Below are 26,628 nucleotides of genomic sequence, written 5' to 3' on the forward strand. Positions count from 1 at the left end.
AGGTTTGAGGAAATATTAAGTAGAACTATTAAGTCTATGTATGAATGAACTTCTGGTAAAACGAAATATTACTCGGGTATATTTTTATAATTTAAATCAACCATATTAGTTAGTTTGTGTTAAGCAACCCTAGCAGTTTTGGAAATCATGAAAACTGATAGAAATTTTTTACCCGCTGTGGTAGGGAACTGTGCTGAAATACAGTAAAATTTCATTCGTCTATACGCGTAGAAAAAATCTTTAGGTCGACCAATTTTCTGTCAAAAAGAAGCGTACGTACATAACACTGAAGAAATTGACTCGTGATCACTCCCTGAAACATAACTTTTTTGTCTGAACGCCCCTTTGCAATTTCCTTAATCAAATTAGTAGAAGTGTGTTTACCAACATTCATTAGTAAACTTTGATCAAAGCTTCAAAGCTGATTTGCCACGAAACCGTAATTACCCACTCATATTTAATTGGTAAACATTGTAAATTAATGTCTGCACTTTTTAAGTTGCTAATGAAGACTATTAATCTTCACAATAACTTCAGCTACGAAACGCTCTAATGAACTCTGATAACCTATTGCTATATAAATAAATAATAGGGGTTTGTTGGTTTGTTAATCCCGTCGTTTTGACAGTTAAAAGGGTGTCCCAATTTTTCGCCCCCCATTCGTTTAACCCCCTATCATTTAACCCCGATTTATTCACCCCTGTATCATTTAACCCCTCTATCTTTTAACTCCTCTATCATTTCACCCCCGATTTTAATCTTTATATAAAATAAGGAAAATTGAATTAGCAATATAATCATTTGGCCATGCCTCGCGGGCTATGGCCATGCCTCAGCGGCCCGTTGGGACTTGATATGAAACTATCACAACCGAACGTGGGAGTAATTTATCAACTTATTTAGGACAAAACATGCCTTTAATGTCAACTGTTAATTGGCGGGATGAAATGGTAGAGGGGTGAAATGATAGAGGGGTTAAATGATGAAGGGGTGAATAAATCGGGGATAAATGATAGGGGGTTAAATGAATAGGGGTAAAAAAAAGAAGAACCGAATACAATATTGCCACCCTAGAGGGCCCATGAACGTCGTTGAAAATAGGACTACTAGAAAGGACAATAAAAAATAACAAACAACGAACACTAATTAAAAATTTAATTAAATTAAAATTGTACATCACAACATCATAATTTAAAAGAAACTATAATAGAAGTTTTACGAAAACAAAAGAAAGGCCACGCAGCAAAAAAAGCAGAAACAATGAAATCAAATGAAGTTTGTTCTGTTCGCACTTGAAGGCCATTAAGACCTGTCAAAAACAAAGAACAAGAATTGTCAAGCTAATTAGAACAACAAGCAGTTTCAAAACTATAAAATTGTTCCCGCCCAAAAAAATCTAGTGAGTGACATTTTGGAACAACAGTTATGCTTAATCAGAAAATATATAATTCCTCTCATTATAATGATAGATATAATGGTAAACAAGTTAATCAAACTGATAGCGCTTGGAAATTTCACAAACAGTTTTTTGGAAAAGATCATGTCGAAGCCGTTATGGGTGACTCAAAACGTCATGATTTAACTGAAACACACCAGCGAGACAACAAAATCAGCTATGAACAACATTGTGGGATGAAAGCGCATTCGTGAACTACACATAAAATTCAAAAAAGGCAGAACAAAATTTCAGAGAGATTTTTTGAAAAGAAGTATTGTCAGAGCTTTTATTTTTGATATGAAAGCAATTCATTGAATGGCTTCACTTATTCCTGATCAGTGAGCCTAGGAGACCAAACAGAAATGAATGATATAGGTGGAAAAATGATCTTTGATTGACCCATAATATTACCAAGAGCTCCTAAATAGTACAGTTCAATAGTGAAACTACTGTTAAAGTGAGAGGTTCAAAAAAAGAAGTCAACATTCTTAAACATAAATCAAATTTCGAAAACAAAATGAAGTTCAAGAAGTTCAAGACATGGACAGTCCTGCTTTTGATTAAATAAACAATAGAGTATAAATACTCTTCTTCGAGTTGTAAAAAATAGCGTTTAAAATAATAGCGTTTCAAAGGCTGACGGCGTTTCAAAATATTCTGGGACTGACTACGAATAGAGCTCGAGAAAGACGTATAGGATGAGAATCATTTTTAACACTATATTTTTATTAAATCATTAGCAATAAAAATGTCCGATCATAACTTAAAGCCATAAAACTTTGCTTCAAGCAACAAATTGAAAACAAAGTAGTTTAACCATCTGTTAGTTGAGTTATTGCAGTTATCTTTAACTCTACTCACAATCATTGACAATTATGCTGGCTGTGAAGTGAACAGAGTCTACACTTGTAACAGCCTCGATAGTCACATTGTTTGTGTCGCAAATATCCAGCGGAGCAACAACGCACGTGAGTTCTATAAAAATTAATTTACACAGATTACTAAAAAAAGACCTAAAAAATTTTTTTCATAACGAAATGTTGGCCATAATGCACATATCGAGTTTTTAGAAAAGTCTCATGCGGACCGTTATATATACGCTTGAAGAATTTTGGTTCACGATTCTAAGTACTAATCTAATCTTTAGTCAGAACAACTGTGAAAACAAGGTTCTGTCGCTGTGACAAAATGATTGACTATATGTTGATAAGCATATATGTAATCTTATCCTTTTACAGTTAACGGCATTGGAAGGTATCCTTGTATTATTGCACAATAGATTGTTTGATAAACAACCAGCCTCAGTGATGGATGCATTGAAGAAATTGCAGTTACATTGGAAGCAATCGTGCACGTGACTGACTGCATGTGTTTGTACCCTACTTTCAAGACCTCACTATAAATTCAATGAGAATAAAGTCTAAAAAATTTTAGCTTGATTTGTAATCTTTTTTTATCCTCAAAGCAAATATTTTTGAAACATTTTTATTGCGAGAGAAAAACTTAAATATCAAGAGTAACTTTTTTCTATGTTTTTGAGTTTAATGAGCATAAACAGCCTTAGCTTGTTGCTTTTTGTACCAATGAACCTTGACTCACAATTATCCAAGGTTTTTATGTTGCATGATTCTTGTAAAACTGATGCAAGCTTTGATTCAGCTTGTAAGCAGATTCTTGCAAGAATTAAATTCCCCGGGCCGAGGAATTTGGCCAAAATTATGTAAGATCAGCGGCAACTAGCGTTGACAAGTCGGAAAATTCACCACAATTTTCTTACATAATTTTGCGTTGAATTTAGCGTAGATCTTACATATTTAGTGTTGAATTTAGCGTAGATCTTACATATTTCTGCGTTGAATTTAGCGTTGATCTTACAAACAATCAACGCGTAGAATTCTGGGTATGGGACTCGAACCACTGACCTCCTGTTTACTTGTCGCCTCTTCTACCATTGCGCCATCGTACCTTGGTTTCCTTAAGAGCCGCAATACTTATAAAGCGTAGATCTTACATATTTTGCGTTGAATTTAGCGTAGATCTTACATATTTTCCGTTCATTTTAGCGTAGACCTCACATATTTTGCATTGAATTTAGCGTAGAACTTGCATATTTTTCGTTGAATTTAGCCTAGATATTACATATTTTTCGTTGAATTTAGCCGAGATCTTACATAATTTCAACGTATTCAACGCATTTATCATGTGAGAAGTACTGAGAAAAATTTAATTTTTTTTTGAGCTTTGAAAAAAATTTGAAATCCTAAAATGGTCTGAAATGGTTTTTGCACCGTAAGAGAGCAAGTGGTTATTTTTTGCTGACTTCGTTTTTCTCAATTGTGCAGTATAGGGGTCGAAACAGTAAAAAAATTAATTTTTCGAAAAAAAACTTGAAAAATTTGAAATCTTCAAATGGTCTGAATTGGAGTTTGCACTATAAAAGAGCACTAAAAAAATTTTTTTCTGACTTCTTGTTACTCACCTTTGTAGTATAGGGTTCGAAAGAGTGAAAAAACTAATTTTTCGAAAAACAACTTGAAAAAGTTTTGAAATCGTAAAATGGTCTGAAACGGATTTTGCACTATAAAAGAGCACTAAAAAGTGATTTTTCTCACCTGTGCAGTATAGGGTCGAAACAGTTAAAAAATAAACTTTTTGAAAAAAAACTTGAAAAATTAGAAATTGTAAAATGGTCTCGATTGGATTTTGCACTATAAAAGGGCACTAAAAAACGATTTTTCTCTGACTTCTTGTTTCTCACCTTTGCAGCATAGGGGTCGAAACAGTGAAATTGATTTTGCGAAAAAGAAACTTGGAAAAGTTTTGAAATCGTAAAATGGTCTCAAATGGATTTTGCACTATAAAAGAGCACTAAAAATTGGTTTTTTTGCTGACTTCGCTTTTCTCACCTGTGAAGTAGCGGCGTCGAAACAGTGAAAAAATTGACTTTTTGAAAAAAAACTTGAAAAATTTTGAAATCATAAAGTGGTCTGAAATGGAATTCAAAAAATTCAACCTTAAATTTGTAAGATCTAAGCCAAAATTCTACGCAAAATATGTAGGATTGGTGTTGAAAACGTTGAATTTATGTAAGATCTACGCTAAATTCAACGCTAAATATGTAAGATCTACGCTAAATTCAACGCTAAATATGTAAGATCTACGCTACAATTCAACGCTAAATATGTATGATATACGCTAAAATTCAACGCTAAATATGTAAAATCTACGCCAAAACTCAACGCAAAATTATGTAAGATTGGCGTTGAATGCGTTGAATTTATGTAAGATCTACGCTAAATTCAACGCTAAATATGTAAGATCTACGCTACAATTCAACGCTAAATATGTAAGATCTACGCTAAATTCAACGCTAAATATGTAAGATCTACGCTAAAATTCAACGCTAAATATGTAAGATCTACGCCAAAATTCAACTCAAAATTATGTAAGATTGGCGTTGAATGCGTTGAATTTATGTAAGATCTACGCTCAAGCGTAGATCTTACATAAATTCAACGCATTCAACGCCAATCTTACATAATTTTGCGTTTTTTAGCGTTGACACCTCGGCCCGGGTCGCGCATCACTATTGTGAAATTTTCAAAGAGTTACATTCAGATATTTTTTTCAATCTGAAGGGCAGTCGATCTTATTTGAACAATTCTTGATATCTTCAGAAGGAGCTAAGAGTTTTTTCTAACCTTGTTGGTCTGCAATGACAGTATCAACGTGTGCATTGTTAAGAAGGATTCTATATCTGTTGCTGAATCCGTCCGTTCCACTTCCACTTTCCATAAAAGCCGGTGGTGCTATCCAATCCACTCTCACACTTCTCTCCGACAGTATTTCATGTGATATTTCCAATGGCTTTCCGTCCGAGGCTTCAACATTTAACACAGTTTTATTTATCTCAAGAATTTAATACCTTTCATGAATTGCCAAGGGAAAACGGTTCCAACACTCAAAACTTACTGCAATGTTAGGAAACTTAACACAGCCTGTCTTTTTAACACTCGAAGAGGAGTATTGGTTTTCTTAAGGTTTTTTTTTACCGGAAGTACTATTCGTTCAGACGCTGTTTCGACCTAAAAGCAAAAGTGAGTAAAATTGTCGCCTGAACTGAATTTTTCTAAGCAAGAAAAGTTTTCTGATCATGCGCTGCGTTTAGTGAATGACTTTTTGACTTTTAAAAGTAGTTTTTGACTGAATGGCGCATATGCATAACCGTTTTTTAGCCGTTTTTTCGTCTAAGTAGCCCAGTTTTTTTTGCTTGTAATTTATTTTTTGTAAAAATAATTTTTATTCGATGCTTTTTTGAAATGTACACCTCGGAAATTGATTCCACAGAGCTTTAAAGAGCCTAAAATTCCACAGAGCGTATCAAATTTAAAATTGGCACATATTTCATGAAATTTTAGTTAATTTCTGGCTTTTTTCTATTCATTTCTTCCTTCTTGGATCTTTCAGTCGTCTTTTTGTCAAAACCAGTTATTATGACAATTTTCTTTTGATAATTCATATACTCAACGCCTCTTTCTGCCTCGATGTAGATGTATTTTTGTTTTATAAAATTGTGTATATGCTAATGCGATTTTGGTAGTTTTTTTCAGTTTTTTACTTTCTTTGATTTTTTCTGTTTTAATTACTCTTTTCGTACAACATGAGAAACTTTCAATTCGGTTCAATTAAAATTCAATCAGTTTTTGGCTTTAAGTTTTTGAAAAACAGTTTAAGTTTTTTTTTCATATATGCATTTTCAAAAGTTTTTGACATTTTGTTTTGCAAAATGCTTCAATGTTTCGTATGTTTGACTTCTGCCTTTTCTTTTGTTGTTCCGTTCAGGAGGATGGTTCTTTGTCTCGCATGACTCGTTGTCTTTTCTATGTCTCGAATGCTGAATAATAAAATTATTTCGATTTTCATGATTTTTTAATTTGATTTTTAAGTTTCAAAAATCAAAAATTACACTTTTTATTACGATGTTCCTTATATCGTTTCCATATTCTTCACATTCCAGTTTGTATCATTCTACCTTTATCCTGGCATCTACATTTTTATCTCTTATAATTATTTTTCTTACTTGTTAAAAAATTGAATGATTTCAGCTTTTTCTTAGGTCTTCGTCATTTCTTTGGTTCGCAATTGATTCCATTCAACATAAGGCAGTACTGATTGTTTGCTTGAAAAGAAAAAGTTTGCCAACATTTTTTAGTGCTCTTTTTTATATTTTTCTGCGTGCCTTGGTTTTGTTTTCAAATGAGTTTTTGCCTTTGAATTTTTTTCTGTTGCTTAAGTCTTTTCTGTGGTTAATCTATTTTCTGAATTAGTTTGAAATCATGTTGTCAAGCTTATATACAACACGACAGAAATATGTGTTGTTTTTGGCTTAATTGCAGTGATAAGAAATCTAATTGTAGGGGTGTTTTGATTGTTAAATTTGAGCATTTGTTGTTGAAAATTTTAACTTAGTGTCAAAGATTATTATCTGCCGTTTGCTTTCGCGATCTTTTTAAGAATCAAGAATTATTTTAGAGCAAATGATAACCCTGTCAGTTTTTTCACCCAATCAGTATAATTTGACCAATCTAATTATTTCCGACTTTTTTTTAACGTTACCATTCGTTTTTAGTAATATAGAATTTTGCTGCGTTTTGTTTTTTTTTGGTGACAATGGTTTAATTTCACCAATTTTTTTATCAGACCGGGAGAGATAGTGAGTTTATGATTTAATACAAAGGTAATGGCTTTTGCTGCAATTACGTTACGGTTTTTTGTAAAGTTTTTACGCTTCGAGTCACTTCCGGAATTCTTCCGGGCGTGTTTTTTGTTATAACAATTTTTGACAGCCGGTCTCATGTGAAATGGTTGTGAAAAGATATTTAAAAACTAAGTCGCTGTTTGAACAGATAAGCAAATTTTGATAGTTGATAAGAAAATAGAAAATTTTAAGCTTTCTTGCAATTTCTCTTTTCGCTTCTTTCACCCCGTCAGAACGACTGTTTTATAATTAATTAATCAATCAATTCGTGTCGTTCATGTATAACAATTTTAGGCCTCTACAATGATTGAGAGACAAATTAAACAAGACATTACAATAAAGATGCCGACAAAGCAGGCAAATTTTATAATTGATTGACTATCCGATCACGGCATAAAAATGGAAATACAGATTCGCGTAATTAAAAAGTTTGTTCTAATGTTTTGAAATGTGCTCAAATTCGGTATGGCATCAGAACGGTAATGGGAAGAAATTGAAATTTAACTAAAGAAAACTAAATAGGCCACTGATTTTATCAATAATTGATGTCTTCAAGTTATTCATGAGTAACCAAGGTTCACAATCAAGAATGACTAATTCTAGCAAAAATAGAGTTTTTGATGCACAAAATCCAAAAAGTTCAATACCAGCTGAAAATTAGAAAAAAAATATAGGAATTAAAATTTGAAGGTAAGACAAGAATCAACAAATGGGTAAAGTGCTTCAGAAATAGATATGTTTCTTTCCTACCTGAAAACACAAGTATTTTAATAAGAGATTAACAATTTGCCATCTATTGGTTATCTGGACTGAATTGATTGCGGTTAATAAATATTTCCGGACAAAATTTTTTAACCTTTTCATATAGTGCCAGTGACCTTTTTCCTAATTTACTCCAAAAATGATGCTCGTTAACTTTTTGTAGTTTCTCGTAAACTTTTATACCCAGTGATGCAGAGCGTGATTGCCTGGTTGAGAAAGGTTATGTTTCTTCTGTCCACGATCTGGCCTAGTCCTATATTAGGATTACATCAAGACATGCACGAACTTAAAAAATCTTCGCATAGTTATCACGAAATGAAGTTCTGAGAAGATTGGCAGACATGCCAAAATTTGGTTTAGGTTGATTCACTTTGCCCCGTTTGTCAACAACTAATTTTGTTTACAAAAATTTTTGATTCTTATTCCAATCGGAAACTGATTTCTATGTGCCAAGATTTTTTAAAGTGTTGCAATTTGCATCAAAAAGTTCGGAGACATGCCTTCCAAATTGTTTACCAATGTGTTCCGAAAGATTTTGCCAATCAAGATTATGTTTGAAGTTTTTAAGAGCCATCAAGACATGCATAAGTTTAGGAGGATTACCAAGTTTTGTTTCACTGAGTAGTCATTTTCCTCGTCAATTTTTACTGCTGCCTCATTAGAACTATGCAGGCTGTGTCTTGTTTTTTTTTCGGGGTCGCACATAATTCAACCTGGCATTTTTACAGAGCAAAAATAAACAGAACTGATTTCCGATGACAAAAAGTTCCTCTCCTTGATAAAAAGAAAAGTCGTCGTCGTCGTAATTTTTTCAACGGTATATGGATCGATAAAATCGAAAATTTTTATGATCCTTTAACTGTGTAGAAACGTTCAACTGTGCAGAATTACTTGGAAATCCCATAATTTTGGGCAACATATGTGATCAAATTCATACTGATTTTGAGATAAGTCATATTTGATCAGAAACGAGCTGAATCAAAACCAGACCATTTAATTTAAGCAGCTAAAAACTTTCGAGAGAGTTGATCAAAAGTGGTATACAGTCGTTTGAAACAAAAATCTCGTTGACCACTCACGAAACTCATCTCTTGATCACTTCATTGCTTCAAACTTTGCTACAAAGTTGATCCGCATATTTAAATCAGTAAAGTAGTCATTGAAACTTTACTTAAAAGTTATTGTTTGCGTCGATTATTTCAGAAGCCGTAAAGATTTCTTCAAACTCAGCAACCCTTAATTCTTATTCTTTCATGCAAATGAAATGTGAAAACATATGATTAAATGTCTTTATGAATTCCTTATGCCCAAAAAATTTTGTTCATAATAATACAAGGCCCCGACCGATTGCCATTACACTGCAGAAGTATACACCAAATTTCCGCTTTAGTTACAAGCGCTCAAAAATTAGGTACAATAAATGAACGAAATTAGGAGACCTCCTTTTTATCCTATTTTTCGGGAAAAAAAGTTTTGCCAATTTTGCAAAAAAAAAGAACTTAAAAATTTTATAATAAATGACAAGTCTTGCAGCAAGCACGTTTCCGTTTATTTACGGTATCTATTATGCGTATAAAAATTATCTATAATCAACAACTGAGCCTAATTAAACGCACGCTTTTTGAGTATGCAACGTGACTTAAAACTTTTTAAAAAGCACTTTCAAAGCTTTAAAGTGATTTAAACACAAGCAACTTTTTATATATGGTGTACATCCCAACACCACAAAAACTGATTTTTTTATCCGAAACATCCCTTGCTCAACAAAAGTTTTGATTATCAATGTGAAACTGGCCGATTTTTTTAAGTAGAAATAGATAGTACTAATAAGTAGTAATAAAGTACTATTAGTAGTAATAAAGTAGTAATAAGTAGTAATACCCTTAATAACTAACACCATTTCATAAGTAATACCCTTTAATAAGTAGTAGAAAAGTAGTAACAAAATAGTAGTAGTATTAATAAAGGTTTAATAACAGCCTTATTTCAAACCGCTAAAGCCTTAATGAACTGCCATATCTTCCAGTTGATGTACTGGTGTAGATTCAATGAACCGGGTAGGAACCCTTTGATAATTAGTATTAAGTACTGTTAGTAGTAATGAAGCTTTAATAATGTCTTTTATGCTCAAAAACGAGCATTAAATTAGGCGTGCTTGCGGATTATAGTGCGAAATCGAGTTACGTTGCTTGCGAAAAAGCGATACATAAATGAAACAGATTCGTGATACAAAACCCGCTAAAAATAGGATACATAGCATGTTTTTTTTTATTTCGCGGCTAAAATTATGACACTTGTGCAAACACTGGTTGCGCAATTCCCTTCAATTTTGCTTGTTTTTAGTAAAGTGGCTATTTTCCGCAATATTGTTGCATTTTCTATGTAATAACAAAAGAAAAACAAACATGAGATACACAGATCGGGCATATAGCCAATCTCTTGGATATGGGTATACCACTGCGGCGTAATAAAAATCTTTTAAGATATCTTTTCGTCTTAAATACTAAAAATCTCTACTTAAGACATGACTTGAAAAAAAATGGTTAAAGGTCGCAGTATTTTTTACTACACATAATTTGATAATTAATATTAATTATTAAAAATTATGTAAAAGTAATTATTAATTTATTGAAGGTTCCCTTCATACTTATTTGAGAAAAATTTGTGAACGGTCACCAGTGGTAACAACTTATCAGTTTTATGCTCGCATGCTCACTATAATGTATAGTAGATAAGTAGAGATACACAGATAGATAGATAATACGCGTATTGTATCTATAGATAATATATCTATATGTTATATCTATATCATAAGTTTTAACCATATAACCAAGCCTATTAGGGAACCTGGTCTTGTTGAAGTCAAAATAATTGTTGAAGTCAAAATAAAAACCCGTTAATCGAATTTGCCCAGTTGTACATCGTTGATTTTTAGAAAATTCGTTGATGACACATGCACAATTCAATGTTGAAAGTTGATGGACAGAAACGTTGTTTTGGAGCTACAGTGCAAGTGGCCCTGTGGACTGTGTATCATTCAAACTCAATTTTTTTATCTTTGTATGTTTAGTAAGTTTCCATAAAATCCATATATGGCGTTTTGTGATCGGTAAGTTTCTTTTATGGTGGTCAACCCATGTGCGTAGTTTCCTTAAAAAAAACTTTCCAATACCTGCAGTATTGCATGGAATCGAAACTGGGTCTATGATCTCGTGCACACAAGTTCCATTGCACGTTGCATAAGCTGTGCACGTGAAATTCATTCCTCGAAGAAGCCAAAAATGATCGGCCGAGTTGAACTCAAAATCATGCAGAAACTGCTGAAAGAAAGAAACAGTCGCTGTAAACACTACATCAGGGTCATCTTGTGACGTCATTGATACTACAAATATGTCGTTTGGGTAGTTGCCTGTGTCTTGCCACGATAGTTTGATCGAATGCATCCTCGTATCTGTCTGCTTGAGGTTGAAGACCTTCGCATGGGCTGAAAAAATAGTAGCAAAATATCATCGAATGAGACTTCAGATGAGGCATCAATTTATGTACATTTTTAAGCCCACAAAATTCCTGATACTGGCTTTTTAGTTGGACAAAAGAATCAATTGGAGCTGACAGTAAAAACGGCCAATTTTTTTCATATACATTAAATCGCATTTTTAGGCATGCGTCAACAATAGTGAGTTCGCAACAAAATTGTTAACTCGCAATTTTGTTCAAATTTGATTCGCAAAAAAACTAACTCTTCTCGCAAATTAGCCGTAGATGCAATTTTAATGTATTTTGCGTCTTTTAAAAAAACTCAGATGACATCTGATAAACACTCAAGATTATGCCAAGATTTTGTCAAGATCTGAACACCATTGCTTTGGGTTTGAAACTGAAATTAAAACTGAGTGTAATTGTCTTTAAGAACAACAATTGAATGACTTGGAAAGGAACGCAAGATCACTCCATGGTATTGAAAACGATAAAAACGATTGTTGAGACATCCCAAACCTTGTGTGGACTAGGAAAAGATGAGATAAAAATCCAAGATTTGGCAGGGATTTGGCATTCATGATGTGGTTTGTGGAACTAGATAATATTTTATATTGCATTAGAGATCGCAAAAAATCTGCTTTTTATGTTGCTGTCAATTAAAACCAACATCAATTCCATCTGAAGGGTGAATTTGAGCAAAATATTAAAGACTTAAAAACTTTGAAAAAAAAAACATTCGGAAGTACGAGCATAGATATAGAGCAAAGGACAATTGGATTTCAGCCCCTGAAGTTTTTGTCCAGAAACAAACCCATAAGTACATCAAAAAATTTGATATGATTTTTCATTGTGAACATTAAAAATCCCCATGTTTATCATAAATTACAAAAAAAATCAAAGAGACACAAAAAATTAGATTTCTGTTCTTCTCCTTTAAAAGATAGCGATAAAGTTTACAGAAACAGAGCCGTCTTCATACGGCGAATAGATATTTTTAAAAGATAAGTATACTACAAAATATCATAGCTAATCATGCTCATGTCTTGGAGATAAAAGCGGGTTTGCTTATATTGAATCAAAAAGGTTTGAAAAAATTGAGCAAATTAAAAAAATATGCAATAGGTCACAGAAAAAAATGCGAAGATTTTTCCTTTCTCCTGTATCTTACTCTGTTTTAACACTCAAAATTAACCTCAAATCTTACTTCTTTTTGACGATAGTTTTAGTGGTTAGGATTTAACAATTTTCCACTTACTCCCCAAAATTCCTGATATCTTACGTTGTTTTACCCTCTAAATATGGCATTTGTCCCCTTAACCCCATTAACCTCACTTCGTTTTATCCCCGTAGTTAATTAACCCTCTACTGATACAATAATTTGAGGTGTAATGGGGGGGGGTTTAAGATTGATACCTAATTTAATCAGACAAAAGGAGTGAGAGAATAGATAGACCACTGCATACAAGTTGTTTGAAACAAAACGCGACATTTTCGCTCATTCCATTGTTTCTAAAAAATTGGTCGTCGTCAGCATTTTTAAAAAAGTAACGAACACGTTGAATTTTTACGAATAATTATCGGTGGCGTTCGATGTTTCAAAAACCTTAAAGTTGATTTTAACTTCAATTCTTAAAAAATTACCAAATGAGCAAATGAAACCAATGATTCAAAAAAAAGTTGCCATTTTTTTCTGAAACTTTAAATCGCATTTTTTGTATACGTCAACAAAAGTGAGTTCAATTTCGAAAAAAAACAACCCTTCTCAAAAAAACTGACTCTTCTCGCAAATTAGTCGTGGATCCAATTTTAATGTTTTTTGCGTCTCTAAAAAACACTCAGAAGAACTCTGATAAACATTCTAGTTTCGGCCAAGATTTTTCAAAGCTTTAAAAAAACATTGTTTTGCGTTTGAAACAAAAACTAAAACTGACGGTAATTTTTTTAGAACAACAAATGAATGACTTGGAAAAGAACACATAATCATTCCATGGTATTGAAAATGGTAAAAATGTTTGCTGAGACATCCCAAACCTTATGTGGACGAGGAAAAGGTGTGATAAAAATCCAGAACTGGCAGGGATTCGGCGTGGATGGTGTGGCTTGCGGCACTAGATAATAGTGAATAGTTCTTTAGAGATGGCAAAAAATAAACCTTTTATGTTGCTGTCAGTTGAAACCAGTATCAATTCATTCCGAAGGTTGAATTTGAGCAAATTTTTAAAAACACTTTTAGTGATAAATGGAATGAAATTTTAAACAAAAAAAACAAAAAGGGTTACGAACATAGATATGGAGCAAGGGACATTTGGATTATACGGCCCCTGAAGTTTTCGCCCACAATAAAAGTCCTAAGTACACCAAGGAATTAGATATTATGTTCTATTGTGATCAGTAAAAATTCCAAAATTTATCACAAATTGCAATTAAAACCTCAATGAGGCATAGAAAATCGGATTTCTGTTGAACTCTTGAGAAAGATAGCAATAAAGTTAACAGAAGCACCACCGTTTTCATTCTGTGAAACGATTTTTGTATAAAGTAAGTCTACTCCAAACTATCATAGCAATTCACGCCGACTTCTTAAAGATCGAAATGGGTATGCATATACTGAATCAAAAAAAGTTCGAAAAATGCATCAACTTTCCACATTTAGTTTAATAAACAGAAATCTCAACTGTCACGTTTGAATACAGATTCATGCCGCGAACTCACTTCATCTACATAAAGCAGTATTAGCAACACAATTGCTGATCAACCAAACGGAGTATCACATGGCGCAGTCAGCACCAACGGAACGTGCTCGCCTGTGAATTGAACCCTTTTAGAAAAAACTGCTCTTGAACGCCCACTTTCATGGGAATGATTGCAAAATATTCTGACATTTCTGACATTAGCAATTCTTGCTAATGAAAAAACTTCGATGGAAATTATACGCGAAGCATCTCCAGATATAGTAAATTTACCTTCCGAAACAATCTATGAAGAAAAGGTAGATAACAGCACTGCTCAAAGCGAACGCGATCGGACAATTGGAAACGAGCAACTAAAGAATACATAGCTAAACACAGATCAAAAGATTGAAGCTGCGGGAAACTTATGTGGTGACAGAACCTGGAAATTTTGTGACAGCAAGGCGGTCTTCCTCACCTATTTTAGTCTAGGCAGGAAAAGCCTTCAAACTTTTGGTTCAGAGGAACAAACTGTTCGTTTAGACCAAATAACACCAAAGGACTTTAGGGATTTTCTTGAAGAGGTTTTTTAAAACAAAGAAACAAAATTTTTGACCACTGCACTTTCCTGACAAAGAAACAAGAAAAGCAAGATGGGGAAATCCAACGCAAACTCCTAATGGAAACATGATTTCCTAAGAAAGTGCTAGAACTAGCCAATAATATGGAAATGGGCAGGCAAAACCAATTCAAGATTTTGGGAGTTTCTGCCTATATAATATCTAACTCAAACGTGATTCCATCGCCTAACATTATTCAAAAATCGTGGAACAGACCCCAGAAATATTCCAGTAATAACATGCCGACTATTTTTCCTAACTCTGGCAATTCATGGTCCCCTTTCCCCTGTTTATCATTAAAGTTGCTAAGAACGAGGTAAAGCCTGCATAATTTGTGGTATCAACAATCACTTCGCAAAAATCTGTCGTAAACTAAAAAACGCTACCAAACTAAAATCTTGTGTAAACACTGAAGAAGACATAAAATCTGAAGCTGCTACAGAAGGAACATCACTATCGGTAGATGAACAAATCAATCAAATGGACAATATGCTAAAAAAAACATAATCTCTACGATGCAAACTACAACTCTGAATAATATGAACTCAATATCAATTGCGTAGCATTTATCACAGACATTCACAACGTTAAGGAAAAAGAATTAGTGAATGTGCAAGTACAATTTGGCAACATCGAAACCAAAATCACTAGTGGCTTCCGGCAGTGTCTGCACGACTCTCCATAAAAATTTCTCAAATGCAGTGGTTGTGATCGACAAAAAAGTTATTGGCTAAAGCCGTCAGGACTGCTTGATTAAAAAACGTTCTCATCTGATCTAATCAAGATAATCGGTGTCATTAACACTAGAGTAAAATGCAACGATTGGTCAGCTAAAGATGTTAAAATTACATTTGTAGAAGACGGATATCGAGCAATCATTGGACGCGATCTGTTCCCTTAGCTAGGACTCTCTGTAAATCAATCAAAACAAATACTGAATGTTAACCAAAATCAATGTCCAATTAAAAAATAGGTCGCATTTGACTTTCCTGTTCTCATCTCTCGTATTGGTAAGTCTTGCAAACACACTGCTAAACCAACAATTCATAAAAAACTTCACACCAACTCATCAAAAAGGCAGACAAGTACAAAATAACCTTCAACCATTAGTAATTACGAATTTCCAAAAAGTAATTGACGAGAAACACATCATAAAACTAAATCATTGCTCAGATAAAAAAAATTCAATCTCCAATCGTTTTTACTGTTAAACTGGCCAAAACTGTGAAATTTGCTTTAGAATCCAAAATCTTCAATGAATCTTTTCATGAAAACTAATGTCAGATGCATAAAATTGAAAATTTAGTAGACGCTACTCAACAAAATATTAAGGCAAATACAACAAATGAAACAGCATACCTTACCACAGTGGATTTAAAATAGAATTACAGTCATTTGAATTTTGACCCGGCAACTTCCCGCTATTGCAACTTTAAACAAATATATGGCAATCGCACAGAGACATACCGTTACATTAATGGTTTCTACGGTCTTACTGACATGCCAGCAGCATTTCAAAATGAAATTGACTTTAATATATTTGGATAAAAAAGACACACTGCTTCCTTGATCATATAATTGTTGTTAGTCCAGGATCTAAAGCGAAATATCTAGATTTAATCTATCAACGCCTCAAAAAACTTGGTGACGATAATCGTAGAATCAACTCACCCAAGTGCCATTTTACCAAGACATCTAATTGGCTAAAAATTTAATCAATACGGTAGCTCCCCATTAGATTCAGAAACTTAAGCAATTCTAAATCTTTCAGCAACAAAAATTCACTTCTTCCTCCCAAACATTCACTCCCAATCTAGCACAACTTCGTCATCCGTTACCCCCTCTTTTGATAAAGAACACAAAATTTGAAATTAATAATGAATTAGAATCACATTTCCAACACACAAAAAATCAGGCAGCAAATAGAACCGGAAAAACACCTTATAATCCACATGTGGAAACCCGCACCAAATGCAATGCTTCAAGCGCGGGTTTAGGTGCTGCATTATCACAACGTTCACCCAAGCTGCCTTACAATAGCATTTGCATCACGTTTCCTTAACAGCAATGAGGAAGAATATAGTGTCAATGAATTAGAACTATTGGAGGAAGTCTGGTCTAAAGAACACTTCAAATATTATATATCTGGAAAAATTTTCCCTGTCATCACTGATCAGAGAGCATTAATATCCCTTATGAAATCCATCGATCCAAAAAATATCATATAATATTTGTCTCACTCGTTGGGTGGACGGATTTTTACCTTTGGATTTCAACGTCGACTACATACCAGGCGCCAAAATGGGTCAGGTAGATTACATCTTGTGCCAATCAAATCAAAAAGCTAAAGTTACAAACAAATATGAGGAATAATATGCGGTTTCAACAACTACCTGCATTTTTCCTTGTCATTTTTATCTTTTTTGAAACTTTCAATCCTCATTTTAATGTTAACCTTTATCTGCATTCCTACTGGCGCGACCTCCACGTTCGGTCATGGTGCATATGTATTGACAAATGGGTGGCAATCACAAAGTCTATACAGGCGGCAGTTCTGGAATCCCTCCACTTCACTCACTCAGCAAGTTGTGGAATGATATCCCTTGTCAGTACGCTTTTTGTCCATAAATGCCGAAAAAAGGGGCCAAATGGAACAGATATAGGTGAGAACCTCAAACCCGTAATCTCTGCATCCAAGTGAAAACCACACGAAAATTGTTCTGAACCTATAAAAGAAATACAAATTCATATTGAAGGACCATTTACATGAAAAAAAGGTCAAGATATACATTTTTTGGCACGAACAGATCGCTTCTCAAAATACCAAACAGTAGAGCTATTCGACAAAAACTACTAACGCTCCTAACGTCGTAAAAACTTTAGTTGAGTATTCAGATTCGTGGAGTACCAGGATATATTCGTTTAGATCAAGCTCGTTGTCAAATAGGCAATAAATTTTAAAAAATTTTGCAAATATTATAATATCAACATAACGAACGCTCATGTAAATGATTACCAGGGCATTGAACTAAAGGAACGATTGATACAAAAAACAGTTTAACGTCGCGTACGTTGCATGAAACTAGCGGGTAAACACAACACATTCACAACAAAAGAAACAATAAAGTCAATAGATATCAATTACGCGTTTGCAAAAAAACAACAAAAAACGTATTACCCTTCGAAGCACACTTTACCAGAAAAACAAACACACGACTAAGCAAAAATACTACTCTAAACTCCATAAATATAACTTATGAACAAATTTTGAATCACTTTTTAGATGCTGATACATTTTCAGTCGCAGAATATATGGATGGCAACAGATCGGTTTAGGCAGATAGAAGTAACATCATGGTTGAGGAGGCCCTGACATGAGCTCAAATGTACGCAGTTCAACAAAAAAATGGTGGAGAAAACAATAATTCCGTATGAAGATTTATCACCAACCCGATCCCCAAAAAGGAGAAATTGTCATATGAGCCCGGTGAGTATCTTCCGATACTCACCAACTGGTTCCCAAAAAATACAAATTGTCAAATGAGCCCGGACAGTGCTAGAAATAAAAAGGAAGTTCTTCGAGGTTTTTAAGATTCCCTTGCGCAAGGAATCACATTGCTCCGCACCTCTTCAACACCTACAGTCATGAGAAAACCCGGAGTCCCTGAAATCAGTTTCAGGAACAATGATATTGTTCAGGAACAATGATATTGCCAACCTTGGCACAAAGGTGGAGTGAAGTATACCACTTTGGCATTTTGCTCAACGCAGGCCGTTCCCATATAAAAATTTACGGAAGAAAAATTGCTCATCACACCAAGGACTTGAAAAATAAATACAGATTTGACACGAAGATTCTTCACAAAGATACTGACAATCGTTCGGTTGTTTCTTCCGCTAACAACAATAATTGGAAACCAATGAGAGCATGAAAGCCATCCAAACTCCAACCACTTGTCATTCGTGGCTGAAGTACACCAATTGTATATATTTCTGCAGCCTCCTCGATTTGGACTGCTTCATTTTCAACTGGCAAACGCACAAGAAAAGCTCAAACATATTATGGATTCGGAAAATTGGTCTGTTCCGTAGGCAAATCCGAGTCGTTTCCTGTCCCAAAGAGATAAAGAACAGAAAATCCCGAAATAAATCGAAGTGGAAACGTGGCAGTTCTCCAATAAGAATTCTCGACGTGGATTTGCATCAGCTTTTCAACTTTAACTAAAGAACGTAGATTTCAACTTTCACATTTGCATACGGATTCTTGTCCCATAACCAATTCATCTAAATTGAGCATTATTAGCAGCGTACTTGCTAACCTACCAAATGGAGCATCACACACTCTTTTAACCCAAAAAATTAAAAAATTGCTCCAGATCTTGAATTTTCAACAATTTCTTAACAACTCCCCACCCATTTACTCCCCAATATTAATGTTATCTTATGTTGTTCTACCATTTAAATTTATCCAACAATATTACATTTTCGGTGAGTACTTTTTGGGGCGTAATATCCAATTTTTCTTCACCCCCCTGTATTACCCACATAGTTAATTGCCCCGCTACGCATACCCTAATTTGGAGTGTAATTGGATGAGGGGCAATTTTGACACTTAATTTAAGCGGACAAAAAGAGTGAGAGAAGCGATTGAACTCTGTCTACGAGGTGTTTGAAACAAAACGCAAAAATTGGGTTCATGACCTTGATTCTAAATTACAATGTTGATTTGCATACTTAAGTAGGTAACGGACGCGATGAACTTTTTGGAAAAAAAGTTTGGTGGCGTTTGTTGTTTCAAAAGCCTTAAAATTGTTTTTAACTTCAATTTTAAAAAAAAACTGGGTGAGCAAATAAAACAAACGATTTGAAAAAAAGCTACCAATTGTTTTTCTCGTACATTAAAACGTATATTTAGGCATACATCAACAATTATGAGATCGCTACACAACTTTTAACTCGCATATTTGTTTTGCAAAAAAACTTTTGATGTTTTTTTTTGTTTTTAAATCAACTCAGATGACCTCTGATAAACACTCGAGATTATGCCAAGATTGAGCCAAGATATGGAAAACATTGCTTTGGGTTTGAAACAGAAATGAAAACTGACTGTAATTTTATTTATTAGAACAATAATTGAATTACTTGAAAAAGAACGCAAGATCATTCCTTGTTGTTGAAAACGCTTAAAATGGTTGTGGAGACATCCTAAATCTTTTGTGGACTCGGAAAAGATTTGACGGAAATCCAAGATCTGGCAGGGATGATGTGACTTGTGGCACTAGAGATAGATGCATTAGAGATGGCAAAAAGTCTTCCCTTGTGTTGTTGTGAAATAAAACTAACATCATTTTATTCTGAAAGGAAATTGGAGCAAAATAATAAAGACCGTTTTCAATAAGAATTGGATAAATTTTTTGAAAGCTAAATTTTTCTCTCCTGAAGTTTTCAGAAATTTAGTTAAGATGTTTATTTGTGAACATAAAATAAAATTACGAGTCGATGGTTTTATAATGTAAGATTAATCAAAAATATCATAGCGAGTAATGCTGATTTCTTATAAATTGAGATAAAAGTGGGTGTGCTTAACAGTGACAGTAAGAAGAACTATTCCACTTTCTTTTCACAAAATTGACTGTAATCCTTCACAATTGCCAACAACGCTTTTTTTAGCATTTTACCATCATATCGATGACCGGAAGCGCAACTGTTGATTAATTACAAGAGAGTCTTTCGGAAACCTTACCTGTGAATAGGACAAGCTTTAGAAATTTTTAAACTACCCATATCAAAACTCACGGGAACAACTAAATTTTTGAGTCTGGTCTCAAGTTTCTAAAAAAGTTTTGATTAAAATTTCAAATTAAGTTGAAAAATTTGTGAAAATGTTGATGCTCAGAATTGTCCTCAACGGTTACTAAAGTTGTCGTGACTCACGAATTCTATAAACTTTTTGTCACTGTAGACCACGGATAACGCAGAAAACAACAATTTAGCGTTTGCACCGTAGTCTGCTAATCCAAAGGAACACCCAATACTGTTCTCAGATGAGACATCTGCTGCTAAATAACAAAACGGGCATAGTTAAAATCTTCCGGTATTTTTTTCACAAACAAATCAATTGAAAGTAATGGTAACCTTTATCTGGCGCCTAAAATCCATTAAAGGGCTCTCTTCTAACCCCATAGAAAGTACAATTAAGTTTTTTTGAGAAAATGGTATCAAAGCTGTTAAAACCAAAAAAAAGTAATTACAGGAAGTAACATCAGATATGTTTAATGGCACTTTTTATCAGCTGTGGTAATGTAACATGACCTCACAAAAAAGACCTCAAAGATGTCCCAAACTGAAAAAGTCAAATATTTTTTAATCGTAATATCACGATAAAAGAATCTTGGCAAGTAGTATAAAGACAAAGAGCTCACTAGAACAGAAAAGTTTTCGCCCTGATAAGACTTAGCTACATATTTACAAATGTGGCAAAGCTCTAAAATCAGTTGTTTCTGAGAAAGCAAACATTTTTGTTAGAGAAAATGGGACATATTTAAAATCCAGAACACTCTCTTTGAAAGCGCAGTTTACCTAGATCTCCTCGGAGTTTGAGAAAAATATTTCAGCAGTTTTTAAGTTTGTACTCCCGTCAAAATTAAACAAAATGAGCTAAGAAATTGTTTTCGCTGGCATTTTTTATGAAGACACGTTTTTGGCAAAAATTTGAACGGAAAAGATCAGCAAAAATTCGTTGTGCTTAAAAGAAAGATCAATAACACAATCCTTAACATTTTTAACTTTTTTAACAACGTTGACAAAACTTTGGCCAAAATTACGGTTAAAAAGACAACGGAGGTCAATAAAATGTTCACAAAATTTCAGACATCGGTAACTCCGTAGAAAAAACGAAATTCAGAAAAAAGTGTATCATATTTTCTATGCAGGACAGGCAACTTATGCGATGCGCTAACAATTTACTCTCTTTCACTTTAAGCGCAAGGGCAGGTCAATGTCGTAAAAAGAATGTCATATTCGCCGCCGGTATACTTAATCGGTAAAAATTACACCATTTTAACTAAATTTGTTTGAGACCACACTATCTACGAATTCATCTCAGCGAAGAACAATTTTTACTATAAATAAGTTTTTCAATATATTTTTCAATTGAACCGTGTTGCTCTTCTTACAGAGAAAGTGTTCAAAATCATTTAGAAACAAATCTTACGTGTTGCAATGGGAAAAACGTGTTCGCTGAAGTGATCGTGATGTTCCACACATTTGGTGTAGATTGTGAAGATGAACAGACAACCCTCTGGCAGTTCATCGACCACTTCAGATGGTCTAGAATCCGCTAAATTAGATCTCGATTTATGAGAAGATCCAAATTATGCATGTAGTCTGTTGTTATACACAATTTCAACATTTGTTGGGTGTAAATTTTATTTATTTTACATTAAGCACAGCTAAATTTATCTGGCTTGACAAAAAAATAAATATATGTCTTTTTATTTCATTTGTTTCTTTGAATTGTTTATTACAACCAACTGGACTCACGAACGCGTTTGAAAACCTCTTGCGTCAAGGAATTTTGAACTTTAAATTCTAGTTAAATTTGTGACCAACAAACACGTTCCAAATATTGCTGAAAAGCGTGAAGTAAGCTGATTTAATCAAAAAATGTTTTCCAGAAAAAGTTCAAACATTAAATTTCTAATTTTTGAATTGAAAGACCAATTAAAAAATTTCTGCACTTATCGCATGTTTCTGTTTCTTGATAGATTGTCACATTTTTTCGTAATTTGTCAAGTAGTTTCATAAAATCGAGGTCTAACTAACGTCCGCTGGGATTTGTAAGCTGGCGTTGGGTATCATCATTGAAGGCGCATACATAGTTGCTGCAGACACAGGACTTGAACTTGAAGCTTGCTTGGGCAAATTCTTCAATGTTGCTTCTTCTTTTTAATTGATCAAAAATATCATCAGTGGTAATCTGGCCATCAAGAGCAACAACGGGGCTGTAGACAGGGTCACTTGTACCAGAAGAGGTTGATAACATGGTGAAATTGGGCGCTAAAACGCATTAAAATTACGAAATTGGGCGCTCCGAATAAAATTATAAAACGCAAAGAACATGGTAAGGTGCGCCCCTTTTTTGGACCGGTATGAAATCTGTGGTTTGTTTCTTTTGCCTCAGTAAACAAAGTTTCAAAAGGTTTGCGAAAATAAACTATGCGTTATTTTGCACTGAAGTTTTTTAAACTGCATAGCCTTTTAAAATACGTTACCTGGGGTTAGAATGCGTTTTTGTACAATTGCTAGTTTTTTTCATAAAAAACGAGAATTGTAGATCGAGAGAGTTTTTCATGAAATCTAAATTGTAGTGTTTTTTTGTTATCCTCTTTTTCACGAAACAGTGTGTCTGTTTGTTCGTTAATAGTGTTTGCGTGTAGCTGCTTTTACGGAATTGAGACAAATTATAATTTGGATGTCTATCTTTTCACAACTGAAAGGAAAATTTTTGTGACGTATCTTATGATAACTTCTATTTTCATGGAGAGTCAAAAGCGGCATGGGAAAACAAATGTTTTGTTAGAGATGCTGATCAAATGTCAAAAGCAGAGAAAATTTTAGAGTAATTTTTGTTTGTTCATACGTTGTTCAGAGCGAGAGAGTGGAAATATTAGTTTTAAAAATCTTCTATTCATCGTCCGACTTATTATATCAAGGCCAGTTTGATGGTGGCAACTAACTTTTCTTCTGTTTTGTGATTCGACTCACTTTTTAGATGTTTTAGTTAAATAATTTTGGTTAAAATGTTGTATTTTTTGAGTTTTTCTTCATTTTATCTGCTAGTTTACTTCAGGACTGCGTAACTGCAGGAGATTGTCAACAAGAATAATTTGAATTTTATTAAATAATTTCTTTCTCTGTAATGCTTCACGTTCATGATCGTTTATTATACATATATGCATGACCTTTATATCCCCTAAATTTGGAGTACCTTGTTTTTTTTGAATATTTGCGTTTTTTTACATTTGAGTTCTTGGATGCTTGCGTTAGTCGACACTTATTGCAATGTAAGCTTGTATATTGAGTTTTTTTGAGCAACTGTTTTTTTACTCTCGTTATAAATGAATTCCCTCGACCTTCAGCCTTGCCCCAAACCATTTGTGGCGGCTGAGCATACTAACTCAATGACCAAACTGATTTGCGCTTCAAGTCCTTTTCAAGCCTTAAAGCTAAATAGCAACGACAAGCGAAATTTAATGTTACATTCTACTGAAGCCATACGTATTTGTTCATTTTGTTCAGCATTTATGTTTGGTAACTATTCCTAGTACACAATCGTCATTCATGAAGTTAAACTGTAACTCCAACACAACTACCGCAACTATCACTAACATCGTATTGCCAATTATGCACAAAGTACAAGTGAAGAAAATTCAGGTGAAACAGTTAAAATAGCTTTAGTTTTTCTCTCTCCGAATCTGGCGAAAAGTCAATAGGAAATTTCTGAGTTTACCATACTATTATCAACAGCTATGGCTAATGCAATGAAGTCGTAGAATTTCGAATTTAAGCTTCATTCTGAAGAAAAGACGAAATTCACAAACAAATTGCATCAAATTCTTTGCGATTCGATTGCGAATCAACCTGTTATTGATACAGAATTTTTGACAAAATTTCTTCATGGTTAACAAATCTCATGACATCAAATTTACACTAAAAAGTGACGTTATGGAAAAGTGTTCACATTCTGTCGACATCTGTATCTACAACCAATCAGAGATGCTAATTTGACATAAACGGCAGTATAAATAGAGCTTGAAAAACTACCAAAAATCTGTTGAAACTTGTTAACTTTGTCTTATTAAACTGACATACAGTGCGCATTGAAGCACACTTTCTTAAGCGGTAATTTATTTGTTATCATGTTTTGTTTCTGCAGATCATATAAGTGATTGTACAGCTTTAACTTTACTTTGACTTGTGAAAAAGAGCATTAACTTTGATATTCACAAATTTTCCTTCTGAGGGACAAAGTTCCTAAGTAAGATAAACTTTGTGCAAAGCACATATTCAATTGCTCTTACTGCATTTAACGATGCCTACTCTAGTTCGACATAAGTGTTATTGAAACCCAAAGAGAGACTTGCTAACATTAAAGTTAGAAAATTTGTTATTGTTTTTCAGTTATTGTTACACTAAGTGCGACTTTTTCTATAATCTTTGAGATGGAAAACTGAAACTTCTTAGAACTATAGCCACGTTACAGGGCTACAATTTGTTTGAATCAGATTTTCTAGATTCGGTTTATAAGTTGAGTTATTATCAAAACTCTGCAAAAATTTGATTGTCTCAATTTGAACTATTTTGTTATTCTGAGAGAAACAATTTCGTTATACAGCAAAGCTGAGCAATTAGTTATCAAAAGTAATAGAACAACAGGTAATGCAACAGTAATATAGAGTATAGCGGATAATACAGTTCAGAAAAGTTAACTGCAAAAACACAATATCCAGACAGATTTGAAACCGCTGAAACGAACTGGGCGGTGTAAAAATTTCCTTGACTTTGATAGGAGAGCAGCCGTTACATTTGGTCCGCCGACCCGGACAGAGGAAGGCAAACTGCTGTCCAATCTGATGAAGAGAATGCCGAAGGCACTCCCCAAAGATAATCAAACGATTCAACAGCGCAACGCCAGTGAGGCAGAGCGAAAGGTGCGAGAGCAATTCACAAAACACGTTGAAGAGTTGACCTCGCTTAAAAGAAATAAGCAAAGCAAAGGCAAACAGCAACCAGGCAATCCAAGTACAACCCGCAGAGATTAGTTTCAATCAACAGCTCAAGGTACGACAAGAAGTTCCAAGATTTAGTGGAAGAAGTTAACACTAAAACAGGGTTGGGCTACAAAATAATTGAAGATTCAGATAGACCCAAAAAACTAAAGTTCCTCTTTTAACAGACTGTTCACCTCATAGAAGAAAAATTACTCAAGCATCTCCAGCGTCAAAAAAGGTTTGCACCCTACCCAGCAGGTTCTGTGGAAGAACATCTGAAAGAAGCAAGAAAGTGCGAAGTTAGCAAATCATGGGCTTGCATATATAAGCAAAGGCACGCAACCAGCAATGAATGCAGAGCAAAGCAACACAACTCAAGCAAGGAAAGACAACGAGAGCAACAACAGCTACCCAACGGACAGCGCAGAAGAATGCTTTGGAAACATCTTCAGCAAAGCTGCGGAAACATCGGAGAATGCTTCGGAAACATCTCAGCAAAGCAAAGGCGCGAGGAAAAGATGAAGAAATTCGATGTTGAATTCAAAACCAAGATGCGAATAGAACAGGCAGGGTTTGAACGGAGGAAACTAGAGCTGGAAATACAAAAAAAGGAACTGGAAACCAAGCACCAACTACTGGAGGAAGAGCGCGAGCTAGAGCGCAAAGTGAAAAGAACAGCATTAGAGAACAATGATGCTCGTTCCCAATCAACTGGTGCTCGATACCAATCACCCTTCAACTGGACCCCAAAGAAGAGGGATGTGTCAGACTGGGCCAGCAGGATCGACAACCTTCTAACAACGGAACGATCATTAGCTAGCTTCAAAGCAACCCCAGAAGTGAACAGGCACAGTCACTTCTCACGATATCGCAGTTCGCAAGACCGATACCCAAGTGTTGAAGACCGGAACGTTTCCGCCAGAGCTGTTCTACGATAAAACACTGGCTATTCATGTAGTTGTAACCTACCAAAGCTCAAGTTGAACAACTTCGACGAAACCCCCTCGAATGGCCGGAGTGGCCTAGTATGTTCATTGCTACAGTGCTTCAATGACCAATACCAGACTCAGAGAACATGAGCCATCTGAAAACTCTACTGACAGGCAAGCCAAAGTCAGCAATCTCTGGA

The 26,628-nt window shown here is 34.4% G+C and overlaps 1 protein-coding gene across 1 annotated transcript in view; it reads right to left on the bottom strand.

Moving 5' to 3' along the window:
- The window catches only part of LOC142338165 (uncharacterized), a 79,564-nt gene that overhangs the window by 37,814 nt on the left and 15,122 nt on the right, over nt 1-26,628 (bottom strand). The window contains exons 3-9 of the mRNA XM_075387802.1: nt 22,552-22,785; nt 21,941-22,066; nt 11,131-11,442; nt 5,140-5,319; nt 2,300-2,413; nt 281-313; nt 173-193 (exon numbers count right to left, since the gene is read on the bottom strand). Of these exons, the coding sequence (XP_075243917.1) occupies nt 173-193; nt 281-313; nt 2,300-2,413; nt 5,140-5,319; nt 11,131-11,442; nt 21,941-22,066; nt 22,552-22,785 (1,020 nt within the window). The remainder of the gene's footprint in view (nt 1-172; nt 194-280; nt 314-2,299; nt 2,414-5,139; nt 5,320-11,130; nt 11,443-21,940; nt 22,067-22,551; nt 22,786-26,628) is intronic.

This window comes from Convolutriloba macropyga, chromosome 4 (assembly GCF_964194025.1).
Source record: "Convolutriloba macropyga chromosome 4, txConMacr16.3, whole genome shotgun sequence".
Lineage (NCBI taxonomy): Eukaryota > Metazoa > Xenacoelomorpha > Acoela > Convolutidae > Convolutriloba > Convolutriloba macropyga.